Genomic DNA, 20,702 nt, shown 5'->3' on the forward strand with positions numbered 1-20,702 from the left:
GTCCACAGAATCATGCTTCAAACTGTCATGCAATTGGTAGGCATCATAAGGTGAGTAGTGCGTTGGAGTGTGTGCACACGAACTCTCTCTGAATCAATTCTGATATATTGTCTACTTAAGTGGGAGAAAAGAGATGGCACTATTGCCAGTAGGTAGACAATTTTAAATACCCTCATAATAGTGCTATTTGTTTTCTTTTGGTCAAAGCCTGAAACTTGAAACAGGCAGCATACTATGCAAAAACCATATATATGGATGTAGTTCTTTTCAAATTTCCATGGAGTGTTGATTAAGCTTTAGTATCTCCTTCTAGATATATAATGTTATACTAATTAGTAGACCAGAATAATGACAGATATACGTCTATTCTAAAATGCATTTTAACCACACATTTGTAATTAAAATGAATTAAAAATTATAATTTATGAATCTTATTCATAATTTTATATTTTCTTTTTTAATAGATACATTATAAAATGTGGAAGAATGCATTTGTTTCATTATTTTACAAATTAAAACAGTCGTTTATTTCTGTCAAGTCTTTGAAAATATATATTATTTTTAAATAACTTCTGAACTCAGCATATGTTTTCCCCATGTAGATAGAGATATTCAAGTTCTTGGATGGCATGACATTCTTCTTGTGTGTGAGTGAATGTTTGACCATACGAAAACTAACATATTGACATGTTTTGAAAGCTAAACAAAATTAAAATGTCGCTAACATGTGTTGGCCAGTCAAAATAAGGTCTCAAGACACTATTTTCTTCTTTGCTTAGTATTGATTTGCACACACACTCATATATATATATATATATATATATATATATATATATATATATATATATATAGAAAGAGAGAGAGAAACGTCATTAGTTGTATGAAATTACAGATAAAATATTGTTCTACAGCAGTTTTTTTTTAAGTTGCATGTTTTCTCTTTCACATGAATTGTATGAGGTAACTCTTTCTGTAGCTCTTCTCTCTTTGTCATTTCATTGGCTTCTGATGATGAAATTTGTTGGGGACGCGTAAGGCTGCTTATGAATAAGACAGCGACTTAACACGTATGAAAGAAATTAATGAGTTCAAAGATAAAAGAGAAAGAACGTGATATAAAATAGATTAATAATAGTTAAATCAACAGTAGTCAGTGTGGTTAAAAAGAAAAACAAAAAACAAAGGATCTCACTTGACAATTTTTTTTTTTTTTACTTCATCAATACTACTTTTGAATATCTATCTATATATTATGTGGATTGCACTAACTTCATATGATTCATTTTTTGATAAGTAAACATTATAATACTTTGTTATGAAATAATTAACTTGGTAATCATAAAGTCATTTTACCAATTCAATATCATATATCAGTTTTGGTGAAGAAAAATGAGTAAAAACTACTCTAAATGAAAAAAAAAAAAAAAACTAGAGAGTATCTAAATATATTTTGTGAAATAAAAATTATAAATGATTTTTCACGAATTCAGCCTAATATAAAACTATTGTAAAAAATAACTTATGCCTAACACATTTTCTTTTTATAAAGATAAATAAATATAATATAGAATTTATGAGATACTCTAACCCTTTTAAAAAATTACATATTGCCATCTACATAAAAGATAGATAGAGCTCAAAACCAGAAACCATTATAAATAAAGGCTCCCCTAGATTTACTATCCAACTAAATTAAGAAATGCAATACAAATACAAAAATATGGAAGAATACACTTCACAACATATATGTCTAATGCATTGGATTTTCAATTAAAAGTTATCTTTAATTGTTTGTATATATATATATTATTTTACTCGGTGAATAAATTTATATGTTAAATTATTTATTGTATTTAATATATCATATAAAAAACATTTTACTGAAGCATGGTGAAAGATTAAATTGTGAAATTTGTCAATTAGTTATCCATTATGTGTGTGTGAATAGGATGGATAGTTTAGAAAGTTTATTGGGAAAAGATGAAAAATTGAAGGAATAATGTATGTGTTATTATTTGCATAAGATGTGGTTGATAATTGGTGAGAAAGAAAGAGAGAGAGATGAAGGATTTAATTGGGATTCCTGAAGTAGCACTAAATGCTGATCATTCATACAGATGCCCTACGTGTGTCGAAATGTTTCCCTTCAATTATAAAAAGTTAAAGGGTATGGAAAGAATTTATTAAAGCAATGTCTTTACATTAGTTTTCTATGTAGTGGGTTTACTGTGCCAAATCATGTAAGAGGGCCACCCTCTACTTCTTACTTCTTCTCAATTCATCATTTTCTTTTTATTAATTTTACCTCCCTCGGTCCTACCTATTAAGGGAATTCATTTTTATATCTGCTTTATCAACAACTTAATAAGTAGAGAGTTTACGTTCATTTCATATAAAATATAAAAATAAATTAATTATAAAAATGTAAGGTTTTATATTTAAAAAGAAAAAGAAAAAGGAAGGATAATATCACATATAAAAAATTTAAATGTGTTAAAAGAATTGTTATTTTAATATTTATATATTGCTATCGGACGGATTTACATTTCTTTACCTACAAAATCTAACATAATTTCTAGATAACGGCTATAACTTTAGTTTAATTCAGGTTTTCCCAAGACAATTATAAAAGGTTAAAAATATCAAATGGAAATAATATGATATACTGAGATTCAAATTTGGTGTTTAAATTCAATTTTTTTTTCATGTAAATGTACATTTTCCATTCTTATGTCAAACTTTTAACAGCCATAATTAATCTTAAATATTATACGTATAAAACTTTTTCGAGTGATATATTAGTTTAGAGATGAATTTAACTAAAAATTGTACTAATTTAATCATAACCGAATAAATTTAACTATAAAACCGAACATGACATATTTGGTCCCAATAATTTTTTATATTTTTAAAAATGATATACTATGATTGAAATTAGGAAAGTTAAGGATGTAACTCGAGAAAAGGTTGTTGTGTTGGCATAATTTTAGTTCCTGTTTATCGCTTGTCTATCATGTATATGAATGTACAACAGCTAGCCTCTCCTCTTTCATACTTTTTGTCCCCCACTTGCCTACAAAATAAAACTGATACGGGGGATTTACAAAGTACGTATATCTCTATAATTTAAAATTAATTATATATATGTTCTCTATGTATGTACATGGATTTTAAAAGTACACCAAGTATTTAAGAATTTGGATATTTTGTATTTTTTTTTCATTTTTAATAATGAAAAATGATAATACATTTTGAGTATAATAGATATAAAAGAATAAAGAATAAGACATGTCTTTGTTTTCCCTTGAATTCCTAGCTAATACCTTTGCACGAAAGCCTGATTTTATTTTTTTTTTGGTTTTCTGTATTGAGAAAAGATAATACTGTAATTGGTATTGCTTTCCATGATAATTTTGGTGTAATAGATCTAGGATGTGGTTGAAGGGAACATTATCCAAAGGGTTACGGTGTGATTTTTGTAATTTATTTTGTAGTGGATTTCTTGTTCTCATATTATATATATATATATATATATATATATGCTCCACTTCTCTTTGCATTACTTTTTCTTAGCAGACTATGATGATGCGAAGCCTTCATGCTAAATTTCCATTTTAAAAACCACATCTTATGAATGATGGATTTGTGGAAGTTGGAACCCAACTCTATTTGTGTCTACCTATAGATATATAAACTACTTGTGAGGTATTTTACATGAAAAATTAAAAACCTTGTATTATTAGTTTATCTTTCAAATATAGTTAAATCATTTAAGGATTCATACTATATGGAAAGTGTATAAAAGATTCTCAAGTTCTTATTTCACTAACTTATATTAACAAAACATTAAAATCATCTTACTGATTATTATATTAGTTTAAATCTTTTTTTTTCCCTAAGTTATAAGCTGGTGTTCAGTTTAGTCCACGCTTTTAAAAATATCATGGTCCCTAAGTTATAAAAAATGTATCAAATCAGTTCTAGCCGTTAACGAAATTAATGAAATATGTACCAAGTTGCCATCTAGATATGGAGATTTTGCAACCTTCAAAGAGCCCACAAGTATGAAAGAATATAGATGAGACTGATTTGATACATATTTCATTGATTTCGTTAACTGCTGGAATTGATTCGATATATTTTTTATAACTTAGGGACCAAAAAAGATTTAAACCTTATTATATTATATAGATTGGAAGTTCCACATCCATTATATTATAATATATAAATAGATACAAATTTTACTTTACAAACTAGTTTTATAGAATTGAATTAGACTTAAATTTTACTTCTTATTATTAATGCCAATAGGACTTAAAATGAACTATATAAATCTGATTCATAAATTTATTATTTCAATTTTTTATTAGATAATGTTCTTAAACTTTCAAAAGAGTTTATTCATTACTCATTTGTCTCCATGGTTACTCGATAAGCATAACATTTAACATTGTTTTTGTTTTTTAGAATATTTATGTGTATTTAAAAGTATAACATATTCTGCTATTTCACGGAACAAATTGTTGGGTTAGACTGTGTGGAGTTGTTTTTTAAAAAATTTGTCTCCATCTTTTGTTCAATATGTTTATGTTTTTTTTATAAATCAAATCAATTTGAAGTGGATTATTATAATAAAATTATTAAATAATTGTTTTTCAATCTAAATTGGAGTGTTTTTATTTAGAATTTGATAATTAAGAATTTATACATTTTTTTATAATTAGATTTTTTAGAAACCTTTGATTATTGACTTTGGATTTTGCTTTAAATGGTGTGAAATATAAATGAAATGATGTGAATGAAAATGATGAAGATGAAAGTGAATTAAAGTAAAATATGATTGAGAAACTGAAAGTATAAAAAATTTAAATGCTGAAAAATAAATTAGGAAGAATAAAATGAAAACTAGTAAATGAAATTTGTGAGAATGGTGATCTAAATTAGTACAATCATAACATAAATTGTCATTATTATTTTTACATAAATAACCTACTTATTATATCCACTTACCTTTTTTTGAAAGTTAAGCTAAAATAAAATAACATAATAATTGAAATAACTGTCTTAAAATCGTTCACATACACCAACTATTCAACTAAATACATTAATTTCATTTTTTATATATTTATTGACTATGAAATGGATTTGAAGGAAACATAGATATGGTTAGAAACGTAACATATTTGGTTAACTTATACATTTACTTCTATCCGTCAGTCAAATTGTAGGTTTAAAAACAAGAAACTAGTTTATAATGTTTAAGAAAAGTTGTAATATTACAAAAAGAATGTGTTTATAATTGCTCGGCGTCTTAATTTGGAACGAATGTGTTTTTCTTCCTTCCTCTGTCTTTTCATAAATATAAATAAAAACTTTCGTTGCTACACTTTATAAAATCAGTTATGTACGACACATGATGAACCTTGAATATGTTTAAAACAAAAGAAGGATCTTACAACACAATCATATAGCTCAGAACAAGTGCTCTGGGTTCTATTTATTTATTAAAAAAAAGAAAAAAAATTAAATTGTATTTGTTTAATAAATATAAAAAAATATTATAGAAAAGTGGAATGGGTAGACTGATTTTATAAGATTTGTTATATCCTTCAGTATATTATATAATTTTTTTATTGGAGAGTACAAAATTTTAAACTCGCAAATTATATCTATATCTATCTATCTAATCTATATATATATATATATATATATATATATATATATATATATATATTATTTTCTTTTTTTTTAATTATTTGACTTGTTCTATATCACAAAATTCACTTACATTTTCAAAAAAATTTCCTTTTATTACAATTTTAATTATACTTTTTTTTTCTTTTCTTTCAAATATTGTATCTTGAATTAAAGGTTTCACATTTGATTATTCTTACTTCTTTTTAATATTTTTATTTGCTATTTATCTTTTATCACATGAAAATGTTTGACTATCAATTTCAAATGCTTAATATTATAAATCCTTCTTTTACTAAAACCCTAATTTTTCTTTATTTTCTTTGAATTCTTAATTTTTTTTATTTTGAAAACTTTTGTTTTGACAAAACTTTGATATCCGAAAAACTTTAGCATATTTTCAATTAAATTTTCATCTCATCATACTCTTAAGCCCAATGTATTTTTTTTTCCCATTGTGCGATTTTATTCAATGGTATGAAATAGGTTATGGACACACTTTTGATCATTTTTATTCTCATAATTTTACCACCACAAAAAGTGTTTCATTTATTATATTACAAATTAATGTTATTGCTACAAATCTTGCTTACACCATCCAACATATATTGATGTTGAAAAGATGAAATATCTATGTTTAAATTTGAGTTATTTTTAGTTTAATATGTTTTTCTTCCTATGATTTTGTTCAAATGTTGTATTATAATCTTTATTAGAATATAAATAAATTTATTAAAATTTAGAGAAAAGAAGTAAAAATACATTCGAAATATTTTTAAACTTTGAACATTTATTTTCTTTTTGTAACTTTTTAAAAATATTTTTTTAACTTTATCAACTTTGTTTCTTTAATTTTGAAAAATTAATAGATGTTTTGGTTCTCACGAAATTTTATTTATGTGTATTGTGTGATATTTTATAATATTTTCACTTTTATGTTGGAAGTGTTTCACAATTATAAATTATTAGTGATGAATATTGTTAAATCAAAATTTAACTTGCATCTTCAACAATATGATTTTGGGACTCATGGTGAAAATCCAATTCAAATGTACAACTATATATGAGATGTTTACAAATGTACAATTTTTTTTAAAACATGTTTAAGTCACCAATTATATAAGAGACTAACAACTCTAAGGCATTACTCGTTATTACAATTTTAAGTGATTAAATATAATCATATTGACATCAATAACATTTAAGTGAGACGATTTTCGATTAATTAAAGTATTAATTATTTTTTTTAAATGATACCATCGTTATCTCGCTTTGAATGATAATTATTTCGCTTCAAACAACATATGATTCATTGAATCATTTTATCATAATTTGTGATGTATCATCCCATTAATTTTTTTTAATGGAAAATGATTTTATTTAATCAATTATTATTATTATTAAATTTTGTCACAAATATTTTATGAAGCATGATTTTACTTTTTGTCTTTAATTTTTGTTATCTTTCGGGAGAGATTATCTATATGAGACTTAAGTTAACCTATATAAAGGGTTGATATCACTTTTAACCCAAAACCTTGAAAGGTATTGAGTTTATGGGTTTTTTTTTATATGGTGTTTAACTTTGTTATTATTCAATGTGGACTCACATTTGGGTTATTCCCAACAATCTTCTCATAAGGGGGAGTCCCTCTTATATGATATATTTTTCTCAATTGTATAGTGATATTTACTTATATCATTGTTGTTGTGGATGTAGTGTTATTGTTGTTGTCACAATGGTTTAAACTGGTAATTAGGACGAACAAAGCTTTGATACCATTGATTGTGTGTGTGACTTACTTAAGTCAATCTCCATATATGATACCATGACTTAAAGTCAATCTCCATATATGATACCAAATACATTTTAACTCTATCAACTTTATTTTATTAATATTGTAAAGTTAATAAATGTTTTGATTGTTATGGAATTTTATTTATATGTGATTGTGTAATATTTTATATAATTATTTCACTTTTATTCAATTGTTATTTGGTATTCTAATTTGATATTTATACAATTATAATTTCTTCTAAATATTTGACTTTGAAAATAAGTTATTTTGATATTAAATATTTAATAATATTATGTTTTTTTTACATTGATTTTTAATTTTTTATAAAAAAAAGCTAATTAATTGATATTGAAATAATGAGAAAATAGATATGTAGACAAACAATAACAGAGTAAATATGAACACGAGTATGAATATACTCGTTATCCGATGGAGATTGAGAGAAGGAAGAGACAATAAAATTTATATATTCTATATGTTGAATATGGATTAAATATAAATGAGAATGAATGTTATTTCGAAGATACTAATGAGATAATAAAAATTGTTCCTATTTACCTCCTTGTCATTTGTATTAATTATCTACATTGTAAAAGTATTTTACGTAATAGTTTTAAAGAGGTAAGATTCGAACATTTGTCATTATCCATAGATGTTTAAATAATTATTCAAAGTGAGTTGATAGGATGATTATTTTTACTTAGATGTTTTGGGAACACTTTAATCCCTATTTTTCCAAACAAATATACTTAAAACAATTTTTTTAAACGTATAAAATATTTGTGAATTATAATAGTAGAGTTATTTTAATTGTGTATCATACACAAAGTATTTTTTTTGAAAATGATTGTTAATCCTTTAATCAAATAAGTTCTTAAAAATAGGAAAATTGATAGGGTATATTACATTAAACATTTTTTTATTGAAATTTAAGAATTTTTTGGATTGCTAATGATGCAAAAATAGGGGAGTAAGATGTTTTGGTAAAGTTTGTAAATGAGAAAATTATCAAAAATGAAATGTAGTTAAAATTTGTTTGTGCAAGAAAGTGGTTTTATGTGTATTTAATATTATTAAACAAATTATGGAAAAATATTTTCCTATTTTCTCTCCTGTGAGTGAGGTCAATCAAATTTTGCTAGAATATTTTTAGTGAACAAGAAGTGATTCACAATTATGAATTATCAGTGATGAATAATGTAAAAAAAAAAAAAAACTTATATCTTTAACAATATGATTTTGAGACTCATGGAAAGATCTAATCCAAATGCGTAACAATTTTTTAAGATATTAACAAATGTACAATTTTACTTAAATCGTTACTTACTTAACACGTATTTATGCTATCTCAAACTATTAATTCTTACGTGTTACTCATTATTACAATGATTAAATATAATCATATTGACATCAATAACATTTAAGTGAGACGGTTTCCAATTAATTAAAGTATTAATTATTTCTTTTTAAGTGCCACCATCATTATCTCTTTTTGAATGATAATTATTTTGTTTCAAATAACATATGATTCATTGAATTAATTGAACCATTTCGTCGTTATTTTTGACGTCCCGTTAAATTTTGTGATAGAAAAGAATTTTTTTAATTTAATTATTATTATTATTATTATTATTATTGAGGAGTTTGTGATAATGTGACTTTTTTGTGTGTTACTAACAAAATAAAAAACAAAGTTTTTTGTCACATATTTTGTGATGCATTTTACTTTTTTTTTCTTTAATATAGTTAAAATGATATTTTTCTTATCATGTGATTTTTTTTTCTGGATTTTTTTTTATCATAAGAGATTCATTAGGAAGATTATACATATGTGACCAAAGTCAAGATAGATAAGGAATTGCATTGCTTTTAACCAAAAATCTTAAGAAACATTGGGTTTATAGGTCCTTTTTCTTATATAGTCATTTTTCTCCTTCAATAATTATTGAAGGCCAACATCCGTCGGTATTGATTACTAACAAAGGTATTACTGACAGATTAGTGGTCGTTGATAATTTGACAAAAAAAAGATTATTACCGGCGGAATATGACTGTTTCTGACAGATTTTGTTCGCCGATAAAACCTTTTTTTTTTGTAGTGCAACAATATCCTTTTAAGGGTGAGTTCATTTCATATGATATATTTTACCAGTGCATGGTGACCTTACTTATATCATTATTGTTATGGGTGTGGTGTTATTATTGTTGTTGCCACAACAATTTAAGTCGATCACTAAGGTGAACCAAACTTTTATACCATTGATGGATTTTTTTATGAGAGGAGTATTCATTAAGGAGATATTATATATATGTTACTTAAGTCAATCTCAATAAGGGATTGACACTACTTTTAATCAAAAAATCTCAAAGTATTAGATTTAACTATCTTTTTTATATGGTGTTTAACTTTGTTATTGTGTAATGTAAGACTCAGACTCATGTTTGAATTATTCACAATATTTTTATCGCAAAATATAATTTGTTAATAATAATTAAACTTCACAAAATCGAGTTATAAAGTAATGTTTGTATCAAATCATATTTTATAATTTAATTATTTCTTTAAGCAATGTTAAAATATCCAAAAATAGGAACAAGAAAGAAAAAAAAAAGGTAAGTATATAAATAGAAGAAGAGAAAAAAATAAATATTTATAATCAAGGGAGAAATAAATAACAATTTTACAATAAAATTTATAAGATGTTCACAAAAATGTCTAAACAAGCAATAAAGCTCATTAAAAAATAATCCTAATTAGGTTAAGATGAATTAGATTGGAAAAGGATATTTAGAAAACCAATTTGTGTCGTCAATTTTTATCAGAGGAAAAATCATTAGATAGATATTACATGTGACTTTAGTCATATATGATACCAAATACATTTTAACTTTATCAACTTTGTTTTATTAATATTGAAAAATTAATAAATGATTCGGTTGTCATAAAATTTTATTTACGAGTGATTGTGTAATATTTTATACAATTATTTAACTTTTATCCAAATGATATTTGGTATTTTAATTTGAAATTTATACAATTATATTTTCTTTTAAATATTTGACTTTGAAAAAAAAAATGAGAATATGTTATTTTGACACGAAATATTTGATAATATTATGTTTTTTTTTTCAATGTATTTAGTTTTTTATATAAAAAACAAATTAATTGATATTAAAATAATTAGAAAACGTAGACAAAGGGTAACAAAGTGAATATAAACATAAGTATAAATATACTCGTTACTAGATGAAGATGGAGAGATGGACGAGACAAAAGATTTATATATTATATATGTTGAATATTGACGGAATATAAAAACAAAAATGAGAATGAATTTTATTTCGAATATATTAGTGAGGTGATAAAAATTGTTCCTATTTAACTTGTTGTAATCTCTATTAACTGTTCACATTAGTAAATCACGTAATAGTTTAAAGAGGTAGGATTCGAACATTTATCTATGCTTAGATAATTATTCAAAGTGAGTTGAGTTTTTACTTGAATATTTTGTAAACATTTTAATCCCTATTTTTCAAGCAATACTTAAGTAATTTTTTTAAACATATAAAATATTTATGAATTATAATTGTAGAACTCTTTTAATTGTGTGTCATACACAATTTTTTTTTTTTGAAAATGATCGTTAATGCTCTAATAAAAGAAGTTCTTAAAAATAGTAAAACTGATAGGGTAGATTAAATTAAATATTTTTTTTATTGAAATTTAAGAATTTGTTGGATTGCTAATGATGCAAAAATATGGGAGTAAGATGTTTTGGTAAAGTTTGTAAATGAGAAAAATATTAAGAGTGAAATGTAGTTAAAATTTGTTTGTGCAACAAAATTGTTTTATGTGTATTTAATATCATTAAACAAATCATGGTAAAAATATTTTCCTATTTTCTCTTGTACCAATCAAGTTGTATTACAATATTTTTAGTGAATAAGAATTGTACCAATCAAGTTGTATTACAATACTTTTAGTGAATAAGAAGTGATTCACAATTATGAATTATTAGTGATGAATAATGATGCAAAAATATAGGAGTAAGATGTTTTGGTAAAGTTTATAAATGAGAAAAAAAATAAGAGTGAAATGTAGTTAAAATTTGTTTGTGTAACAAAATGGTTTTATGTGTATTTAATATTATTAAACAAATCATGGTAAAAATATTTTTCTATTTTCTCTTGTATGTGAGGTCGTATTACACTATTTTTAGTGAACAATAAGTGATTTACAATTATGAATTATTAGTGATGAATATTGTTAAATAAAAAATTAACTATATCTTCAACAATATGATTTTGAGACTCATGGGAAAAATCTAATCCAAATACACAAAGATTTTTTGAGATGTTGACAAATGTACAATTTTACTTAAAACGTGTATACGTTACTTAACATTTAACGCGTATTTATGTCATCCCAAACTATTAATTCTTATGCGTTACTCCTATTAACTCTTATGCGTTACTTATTATTACAACTTTAAGTCATTAAAATTTTATTGTAATCAACAAAATTTAAATGAGACGGTTTCTCATTAATTAAAGTATGAGTTATTGTTTTTAAATAATATCATCATTATCTCGCTTTGAATGATAATTATTATGCTTCAAGCAATATATGATTAATTAAATTAATTGAATTATTTTGTTATAACTTGTGGCGTATTATCCTAATGAATTTGTGACGGAAAATGATTTTATTTAATGTAATTATTATTATTATTATTATTATTATTATTATTATTATTATTATTAATAATAATAAGGAATTTGTGATAAGGTGACTTTTATGTGTGTCAGTGAGAAAATAATTTCTTTTGTCACATATTTTATGATGAGTGATTTTATTTATTGGCTTTAGCTAACATGTTAATTTTCTTATCCTATGATTTTTATATAGGTATTTTATCATAGAATATTTATTAGAGAGATTAAATACATGTGACCGAAGTAAACCTACATAAGGAATTGCATAACTTTTAACCTAAAATCTTAAGAGACATTAGGTTGATAGATCATTTTTCTTATATGGTGTTTAACTTTATTATTAGCTAATGTGAGACTTAGACTCACACTTAGATTATTTTCAAAAATATACTCTTAAGAGTTAATTCTTTTCATATGGTATATTTTCGTTCAAGTGTATGTTGACCTTACTTATACCATTGTTGTTATGGGTGTGATGTTGTGATTGTTGTTGCCACAACGGTCTAAAACGGTCACCAAGGTGAACCAAACTTTTATATCGTTGATGGATATTTTTATCAAAGACAAATTCATTAAATATATATATATATATATATATATATATATATATATATATATATNATATATATATATATATATATATATATATATATATATATATATATATATATATATATATATATATATATATACTACTTAAGTAAACTTTTATAAGGGATTCACACTACTTTTAATCTAAAACTTCGAAGTATTGGGTTTAATTGTATTTTTTCTTTAAATAGTGGTCTAAATTATACATGTTCATTTGGTCAATTATTCACACCAAATTCATGTGTCATTAACAAATTTTTAAATTATTATTATAATCATGATTTAAAAACTTGAGTAAAAGGAGCAAAACAAGATTTGATAATAGAAAAAGAAAATACTTCACAAAAAATTCGAGAACGTAAAATCTCAATTGATATTTTTATTCTTCAAAAATCTTTCATCTTTTATATATTTATGTGAATTTGAAATAATGAATTTTAAAATTTGGATCCGTCTTAATCAAAATCTTAAATACATGTATTTATAGATCGTTGATCCTGATTTGAGTACACCTCAATTGACACTACAAATATAGGTTCAAGCTTTAATGTTACTGAAAATCAAGACTCAATGATAAAATAGGAAAATCACACTCAAATCTTAAATAAACACTTTTATTCCATATAATTTGTTCTCATCTCTGTATATAAGACATGAAACCAAAATGAGAATCAAATGGTAAGACTTCAACATCATATATAATTCAAGATGATACTAAATAAACAAGGCTTTGAAGATTTATAGCCTTAAAGAAAGATCCAGTGCTTCACCATTGATGATATCTTGATTGAAATTCTCAACATTGATAGGTTTATCCAATAGATTGATGTATGGTTTAGTTCCATCAATTGGAGAAACCTCCATCTCCCTTTCATGGATTGCATCAAGAAGTAATTGTGCCACTTCAATAACATCACTGCTTGCAGGTAACATAGAATATGGTGAACCTTGGAGATATCGAGAAGCAGCAGCACCACCTTGGGTAACATAGGTTGCTCTAGATTGAGGTATCACCCTAGGTTGTTCTGGTTGTGCATGAAAAAGCCTATTGTTAACAGAAAATTGAGCTTCCTGCATCACCATTGGTTGTTCAGGTGGTGGCTGAAAAACCCTATTGTTGTTGACAAAGACATTTGTTTCATGCATGAGCATTAATCTAGAAAGGTTTGGGTGTAAAGGGTTTGGAATCACTTCCCTTCGAGAGTTCACCTGATTTTGTGAATATTGAGCTCTTATAGCAGGATCTTCAAGAGATAAATGAGACTCAACATGAAGTATGAGTGCCTGAAAGGTAACAAAGATAAGGTTGCAAATTAAACATCTAAAACCATTTCTGTTGTTTTGGTTAGGATCTTCTCCAGAGTTGGAAGCAATTAGGCGATGAGCGATGTTAAGAATGTTTTGGCTATTCATGGACATGATTTAACACAACAATTCTTAGAAACCAAAAGATGAAAACTTGATATACTCACTTTCATCTTTTTTCTTTTTATAGAAGAGATTGTTTGCCCACATTAAATGCATAAATTAATATATTTAAAATTTATTACTACATTAATAATAATCGAATTAATGCATTCTGATAATAGTTATTACATTTATTATTAATTAGAAAAAATTAACTAAGAGGGTGTTGGAAGAAACTCCTCAAAAACATTTTTGAGAGAGAAATAATATAGAAAAAATAAATTAACTTCTTCATAAACTAAATCTAAATTAGGATGAACTGATTTGTAATAATAACATTTTCAAAATCTAATTTTTTACTCATGCATATGATGATTTTTTTTTTTATGTTTTTCTTATTTTTTTTCTTTCATGTGATATTTATCAAGACTTTTCCTTCGAATATGTTGTTAGAAGTGGGTTCTAGGCCTAACTCAACCCCCACAAAACCAATTTGTAAGGTGAGGTTTGCACCTCACTTATATATATTATCAATTGACCTTATCTCTAGTCGATGTGGGACTTCCAACACACCCCCTTCACGACGCCGAGGTATAGACATCTCGTGCGTGATAGTAGAAATTTGGGTGGTCCAATAGCGGCCCGACAACGAGTGGAATAGAAAGAGAAATGCCCACTTAGAACTCGCTAGGATAGGCTTTAACCATGGCTCTGATACCATATTAGAAGGGGGTGTGTTGGAAGTCCCACATCGACTAGAGATAAGGCCAATTGATAATATATAAGTGAGGTGCAAACCTCACCTTACAAGCCGGTTTTGTGGGGTTGAGTTAGGCCTAAAACCCACTTCTAACATATGTATTAAATTAAAAATAAGTATTAATAAAAAAATAAAGTACAATATTCATTATATTAATTTTTATTTTATACTGGTGTGCGCTGGACTGATCTGGGCTGCTGAGGGACAGCAGGTGACGGGGAGGGTCGTGGCTGGGTCGGAGGGACGATTGAAAGAATGTCTGAAACTTGAGGCAACGCTCTCATGACCAGTGACTTGAAGTTTATAAACTCGTTTCTCAAGTCACTGTATTCTTCTTTAAATTCACGACGGGGAGGGTCGTGGCTGGGTCGGAGGGACGATTGAAAGAATGTCTGAAACTTGAGGCAACGCTCTCATGACCAGTGACTTGAAGTTTGTAAACTCGTTTCTCAAGTAACTGTATTCTTCTTTAAATTCACGATTTTTCTAGTCACGTTGCTATAGTAGTTGTGTCAAGTGCTCTTGTCTCTTTTTCTTCCCCAACGATATCGACCCAACATTGTGTCCTACGGATGTCGTCATATGCATTACTCGCATCATCCGGTGTAGGAAATTAGTAAAAATAAATGGCATATTCACTTTTAAAGGAACTCAAATATATGTCCGAGCCAAATCATTATTCTTTAGTGAAAATAAATGGCATGTTCACTTTCATTTATGATAATAAAAAATAATAAAATTATTATTATTATTATAATTATAAAATTAAATATAGATATTTTTTATTATTTTATTGTAGGTAATTTTTTAATTAAAAAATAGTTAAGTTTTAAAAAATATCAAATTGAAAAAACAGTTAAATTTAAAGATAAAATTGATAAAATATCTTTTTTTATTTCAGATATGTTTTATTTTTACTTTAAAATAATTTTTATTTAAAGGGAAAATTTAAAAAATAAATATGGATATAAAAGAAATGAATCAAATTTATATTGAATTTTTTTCCAGTAATAGATTATTTGGATCTTTGTTATTACTACTAGACCTATATGTGTTTTATTTTCTCTATATCTTGTAGATGTAGTTTAATTATTTTTTTTGTTTTAAAAAATATAAATTTCTATTTGGAAAAAATATAAAAACAATATTTAAAATTATAGAAATATTGAAATTTTGTAGAAAAATTTTTATTTAAAAAATATAAAAATATAGTTAAATATCAAAATTTTTAATTGAAATTTATAAAATTTATAAATTAGAAAAAGTATTAACATTCATTAAATATTTAGAAAAAATATAAAAATAGAAATCTAAAATATAGTGAAATTTGGATTATTTAAATGAAATTCATAAAACTTTGAAAGTAGAAAAATTATAAAAATTTAGTTAAGAAATTTTATTTTAGAAGAAATACAAAAATAGAAAATTTAAAATATAGTAAATTTAAAATATAGTAAATTTAAAATATTTGAAATAAATTTGATTATTTTTATTGTATTTAAATATGTAAATGTAAATTAATATTTTAAAGATTTAGTGTTTTATGTTTAATTATTTAAATGTGAAAATGTTTTTTCCATTAATTTTTTTACCAGTTTCTGATTATTTTATTCTGACATAAAACGGTTGAATTTCTTTTTTCTTTCAACATAGCACATCGTGAATAATATGTACACAAATAATATGATTTTCTTGCTATCAAAATCAGGTCTCCAAAATGGATTTTTTACTTTCAATGTGGTATTTTTATACTGAAAAACCGGTCGAAATTTGGTTATTAAGGAACCAAATTATGTACTGGACTTTAAAATGTTTTTTTATTCATTTAATTATTTTAAAAAAGAAAAATAAATTTTATAATACTCAAATTTCTTAAAATTTTACAAAAAAAGCACTAAATGTTATTTTTATATTTTTTTGTAAATAATTTTTTAAATAAATTTTAATAATTTTTTATATTTAATAAATTTTAATTAGATTGATATTTTATTATATTTTAAAATTTCTATTCTTATATTTTATATTTAAAAAAATCTTCAAAAAATTTCTACATTTCTACAGCTTTAAATGTTAATTTTTATACTTTTTTAAGAATAAAATGTTCTAGTTTAGGAAAAGAAAAATCCTTTATATTTATATTTAGGTATAAATTAATTTATTATTCAGTTCTATTCGAAATTTTGATTTCTTCATTTTTTTTCTTTGGTCAGGTTTTAGATTTTACCAAATTTATAATATTTTATTTTATATATAGTAAATTTTGTTTGCTTTTTATTTAAATTAATTAGTTATTTCTTGAAGGTACTTTGGATTAGTATATAATCTTTAGAGTTTAATCGAATTCAATAAAAAAAACATATCAAAACTATGAATTTTTAAAATCTAAAATTAAAATTAAAAAAAAAGACATACTAATATTAATGGAAAGTGAAGTACAATTTGTCCACTCATTACTAAATTTGGGTAGAACATGTCTTCTGTAATACACTTAGTAAGATATTTTCCAAACAGTCCCACTCTTCAGATTTCAACCAATACGATCCCAAATTCATTCTCATTTAACTTCTTTCGTTAGCAGAAACCTTTATTATTTCTTTCAACTTCTCATGCGTGAAAAAGATGAAAGAAGTGTTATTTTTTTTTCTCCTTTTTCAAAGAACCATTTTAATTTGACCTTTATTTTGAAATTATTGCATAGAATAGACAGCACCGACTGACAGAAGAGTTGTAAAAAGGCTGGAGTACCGTGTGGCATGGCGTGACATGATTGTTACATGTTAAGTGCAAACCCACTTAGTTGGTCCAAATGGAATCTCAGTGGTAATCTATCCAACCCACATCATATCGTATACCACAAAAGTCTTGCCACCACGGTCAATTTGCTGTCTGCAACTCTTTCAGGTTCCAAAACCACTATCATTTTATCAAAATTAACCTCCCTTAAGATGTTCTTTGAACTGCTCCACTGTCACACACTCACATAACAAACTTCAGACATTCAACCAGATCTCATCTTCCTCTTCCTTTTGTTCTTACTTATTTCTACTTATCTTCTTATAGAATTATTTTTCGGGGACGAAGTTGGGATTTTGATTTCACTTTCTTGCACCCAATTGGATTTTGATCAGAACCCAGTAAGCTTTTCTTTATGTAATGCTACTTCTGTTAAGTTTGTTTTGCCTGTGTGTGGTGTAGCATGACGGTTATGATGGATCTGGAATGTTTTACTGCCGTTGGTCATAGTCGTGGCCTACTGAATGTACCTTCGACTCTCTTATGTGATTTGGTGTTGTTAATAAGTATTACGCGTTTTAGTGCTAGTGATGATTGTTTTGTACTGTGCTAGATCTGAAAGTTCAGTTTAACTGTGTGGCAGTGTTTGTCATTGAGATAGTTCACGTTGCCCGTTTCAAATCCATCTAACTCTGAATCCTATACGTGCAAAAGGATTTGTTGTATGTTGTCACCTTAGATCATGTTTCTTTTAAGGAGTGATTCGGATCCATTGTTTTCACTGGTCTGCTGTCACCTCAATAGCAAGCATAACGGCTCTCTTCAATTTCATTTATATATTTTTCTTTTTTAATAATCTTCTTTATGTTTTATCCAAAAAAATTGCTGAAAACTAGGACTGAATCTTGTGAATTGAGTGGTAACTTATTGTTGGGCTAAATTACAATTGCTTGAGACACACTCTAGGATTGTACATGTTTGACAATAAACTAAGTTTTGCAATATCTTAACAACCAATAGATTTTCTTGTATTTGGTTATTTCTCATTGGCAAACTCTTTCTTGTTTGATCTAAACTAATAGGAAAACGGTAGTTTTGTTCGGGCTGCCTGCACTTGGCCAATTGATTGCTATTATCCTTTATGCTTTGTTTATGAATGTCCTTGGTGCTGCGAAAATCTTTCTTTGCTGGTTGTTCCTTGCTTACATTTCTCATTGAACTTCATCCCGCAAGGTTATAGAGCTATTTTAAGGTTCCTTACACGGATCTGTTGTCATAAAGATGTTTGAAATTGGCTTTTGTATTTCAATTGGTTTTCCTTAGTAGAGTTTAGATGTTTTCATGATGAAAAAGTGTAATAATGGTCTGCAATTATGGTATAATATTCTTTATTCCTTTAAGCACTATGATTTAATCAAAAGTAAAACAACGACAACAAATGAAGTCCTGTATCTCGTTTGCTAATTGCTCTTCCCTTGTTTGCAGGTCAATCATTTAGTCAGTGTACTACGAGGAAACTGTTTGTCTTGTTTATGATTTGAGGAACTAAGATTGCTACCTTAACGGGGGTTTCAAGTCGGTAGTTTGACATTGAATGTCTGGCGAATCAAGATTCTTTTAGACCGTAACTGAACAGTGAAAGTTGCAGTTTGGATTTATACTTTCAACTAATAAATGCCGAGGGGGAGATCTGATGGATTGCAACAAAAGCATTCAGTTGCTTTCCTCTTTATTGTGGCATTTTTTCTTGGTTTTTTGTATGTGTATGGCGGATCCATCTTTGGTTCTCAGAATAGTGGGTCATCTGCTCTTGAATATGGAAGATCATTGAAAAGACTTGGCTCATCATATTTAGGTGCAGAGGATGACAATGGTGGCAATCGAGATGAATCTTTGGCAAGCTTCAAGCAGGGAGAAGGGGAGGCAAATATTTTCTCAAAGAGTTTTCCTGTATGTTGATTTGTAAGCTTAGACTTAGAGCGCATACATTCTTTCTCAATCGCTTCATGCAACATTCATTTTATTGCTATTGCTATCATTCATGCTTAATGTAACATCTCTAATTTTTTTGTTTTTGCTATTGGTATTTGGTTTAATCAGTGGTATTACTATAATGAACTCTCTCTTATATACTGTTTTATTTGAATTTCGGTTGCTAAACTCGGAAGTCCAAGCATGAGAGTTGGATAAGTTTTGATAAATATAACATGTTACGGAAGATGCTTAAAATGTATCATAAATGGAAAAGTAAAAGATGAAGAAAACTAGTTTCTTGTCCACATCCACAATAACATCCCAATCAAGCAACAAGGTTCTTGTTTACATAATGAAAATAAAAGTTATACTTTCATAGATAAATAAATGGAAACAATCAAGTTCATGTACATCATTTAAATTTACTTCTGGCTCTTCATAAATCTCAGTGTTTACGATGTTTATGCTTTTGAAGGTTTGTGATGATCGTCATTCCGAGTTGATTCCATGCCTAGATAGACACCTCATCTATCAAATGAGGATGAAGTTGGACCTTTCTGTAATGGAGCACTATGAGAGACATTGTCCACCTGCAGAAAGGCGTTACAATTGCTTAATCCCTCCTCCATCGGGATACAAGGTGAAGATTTGTTTGAATAGATGTTATTTCTAACATATCCTCTGATAGACATGTATTGTTCCACTCCAACATTTTCTGTTTCTATAATGTTGCAGGTCCCTATTAAGTGGCCACAGAGCAGAGATGAGGTATGGAAAGCAAATATCCCACACACTCACCTGGCACATGAGAAGTCAGACCAGAATTGGATGGTTGAAAAAGGTGACAAAATAATGTTCCCTGGAGGTGGAACTCATTTTCACTATGGAGCTGATAAATACATTGCATCAATTGCAAATGTAAGTCTGCAACCGACTTTAATGGTTCTGCCTGTAAAAAATCAGTTATGCTTACAAGTACCAGGCTTAACAGTGCTAGTTGTCAACTTTAATGGTTCTGCCTGTAAAAA

At 26.3% G+C, this 20,702-nt stretch overlaps 1 protein-coding gene across 4 annotated transcripts in view; it reads left to right on the top strand.

Moving 5' to 3' along the window:
* Positions 1–17,669: 17,669 nt before the first annotated feature.
* Positions 17,670–20,702, top strand: part of LOC106771860 (probable methyltransferase PMT8) — a 5,423-nt gene continuing 2,390 nt past the window's right edge. For 2 of the 4 annotated variants that reach the window (XM_022785284.1, XM_014657862.2), the window contains exons 1-4: positions 17,875–18,101; positions 19,186–19,650; positions 20,150–20,314; positions 20,410–20,592. In XM_022785284.1, coding sequence (XP_022641005.1) covers positions 19,375–19,650; positions 20,150–20,314; positions 20,410–20,592 — 624 coding nt within the window. In that variant the 5' untranslated portion in view covers positions 17,875–18,101; positions 19,186–19,374. The other 2 variants (XM_014657860.2, XM_014657861.2) reach the window with 2 other exon arrangements.

Source organism: Vigna radiata, chromosome 8 (assembly GCF_000741045.1).
Source record: "Vigna radiata var. radiata cultivar VC1973A chromosome 8, Vradiata_ver6, whole genome shotgun sequence".
NCBI classification, from domain to species: Eukaryota; Viridiplantae; Streptophyta; class Magnoliopsida; order Fabales; family Fabaceae; genus Vigna; species Vigna radiata.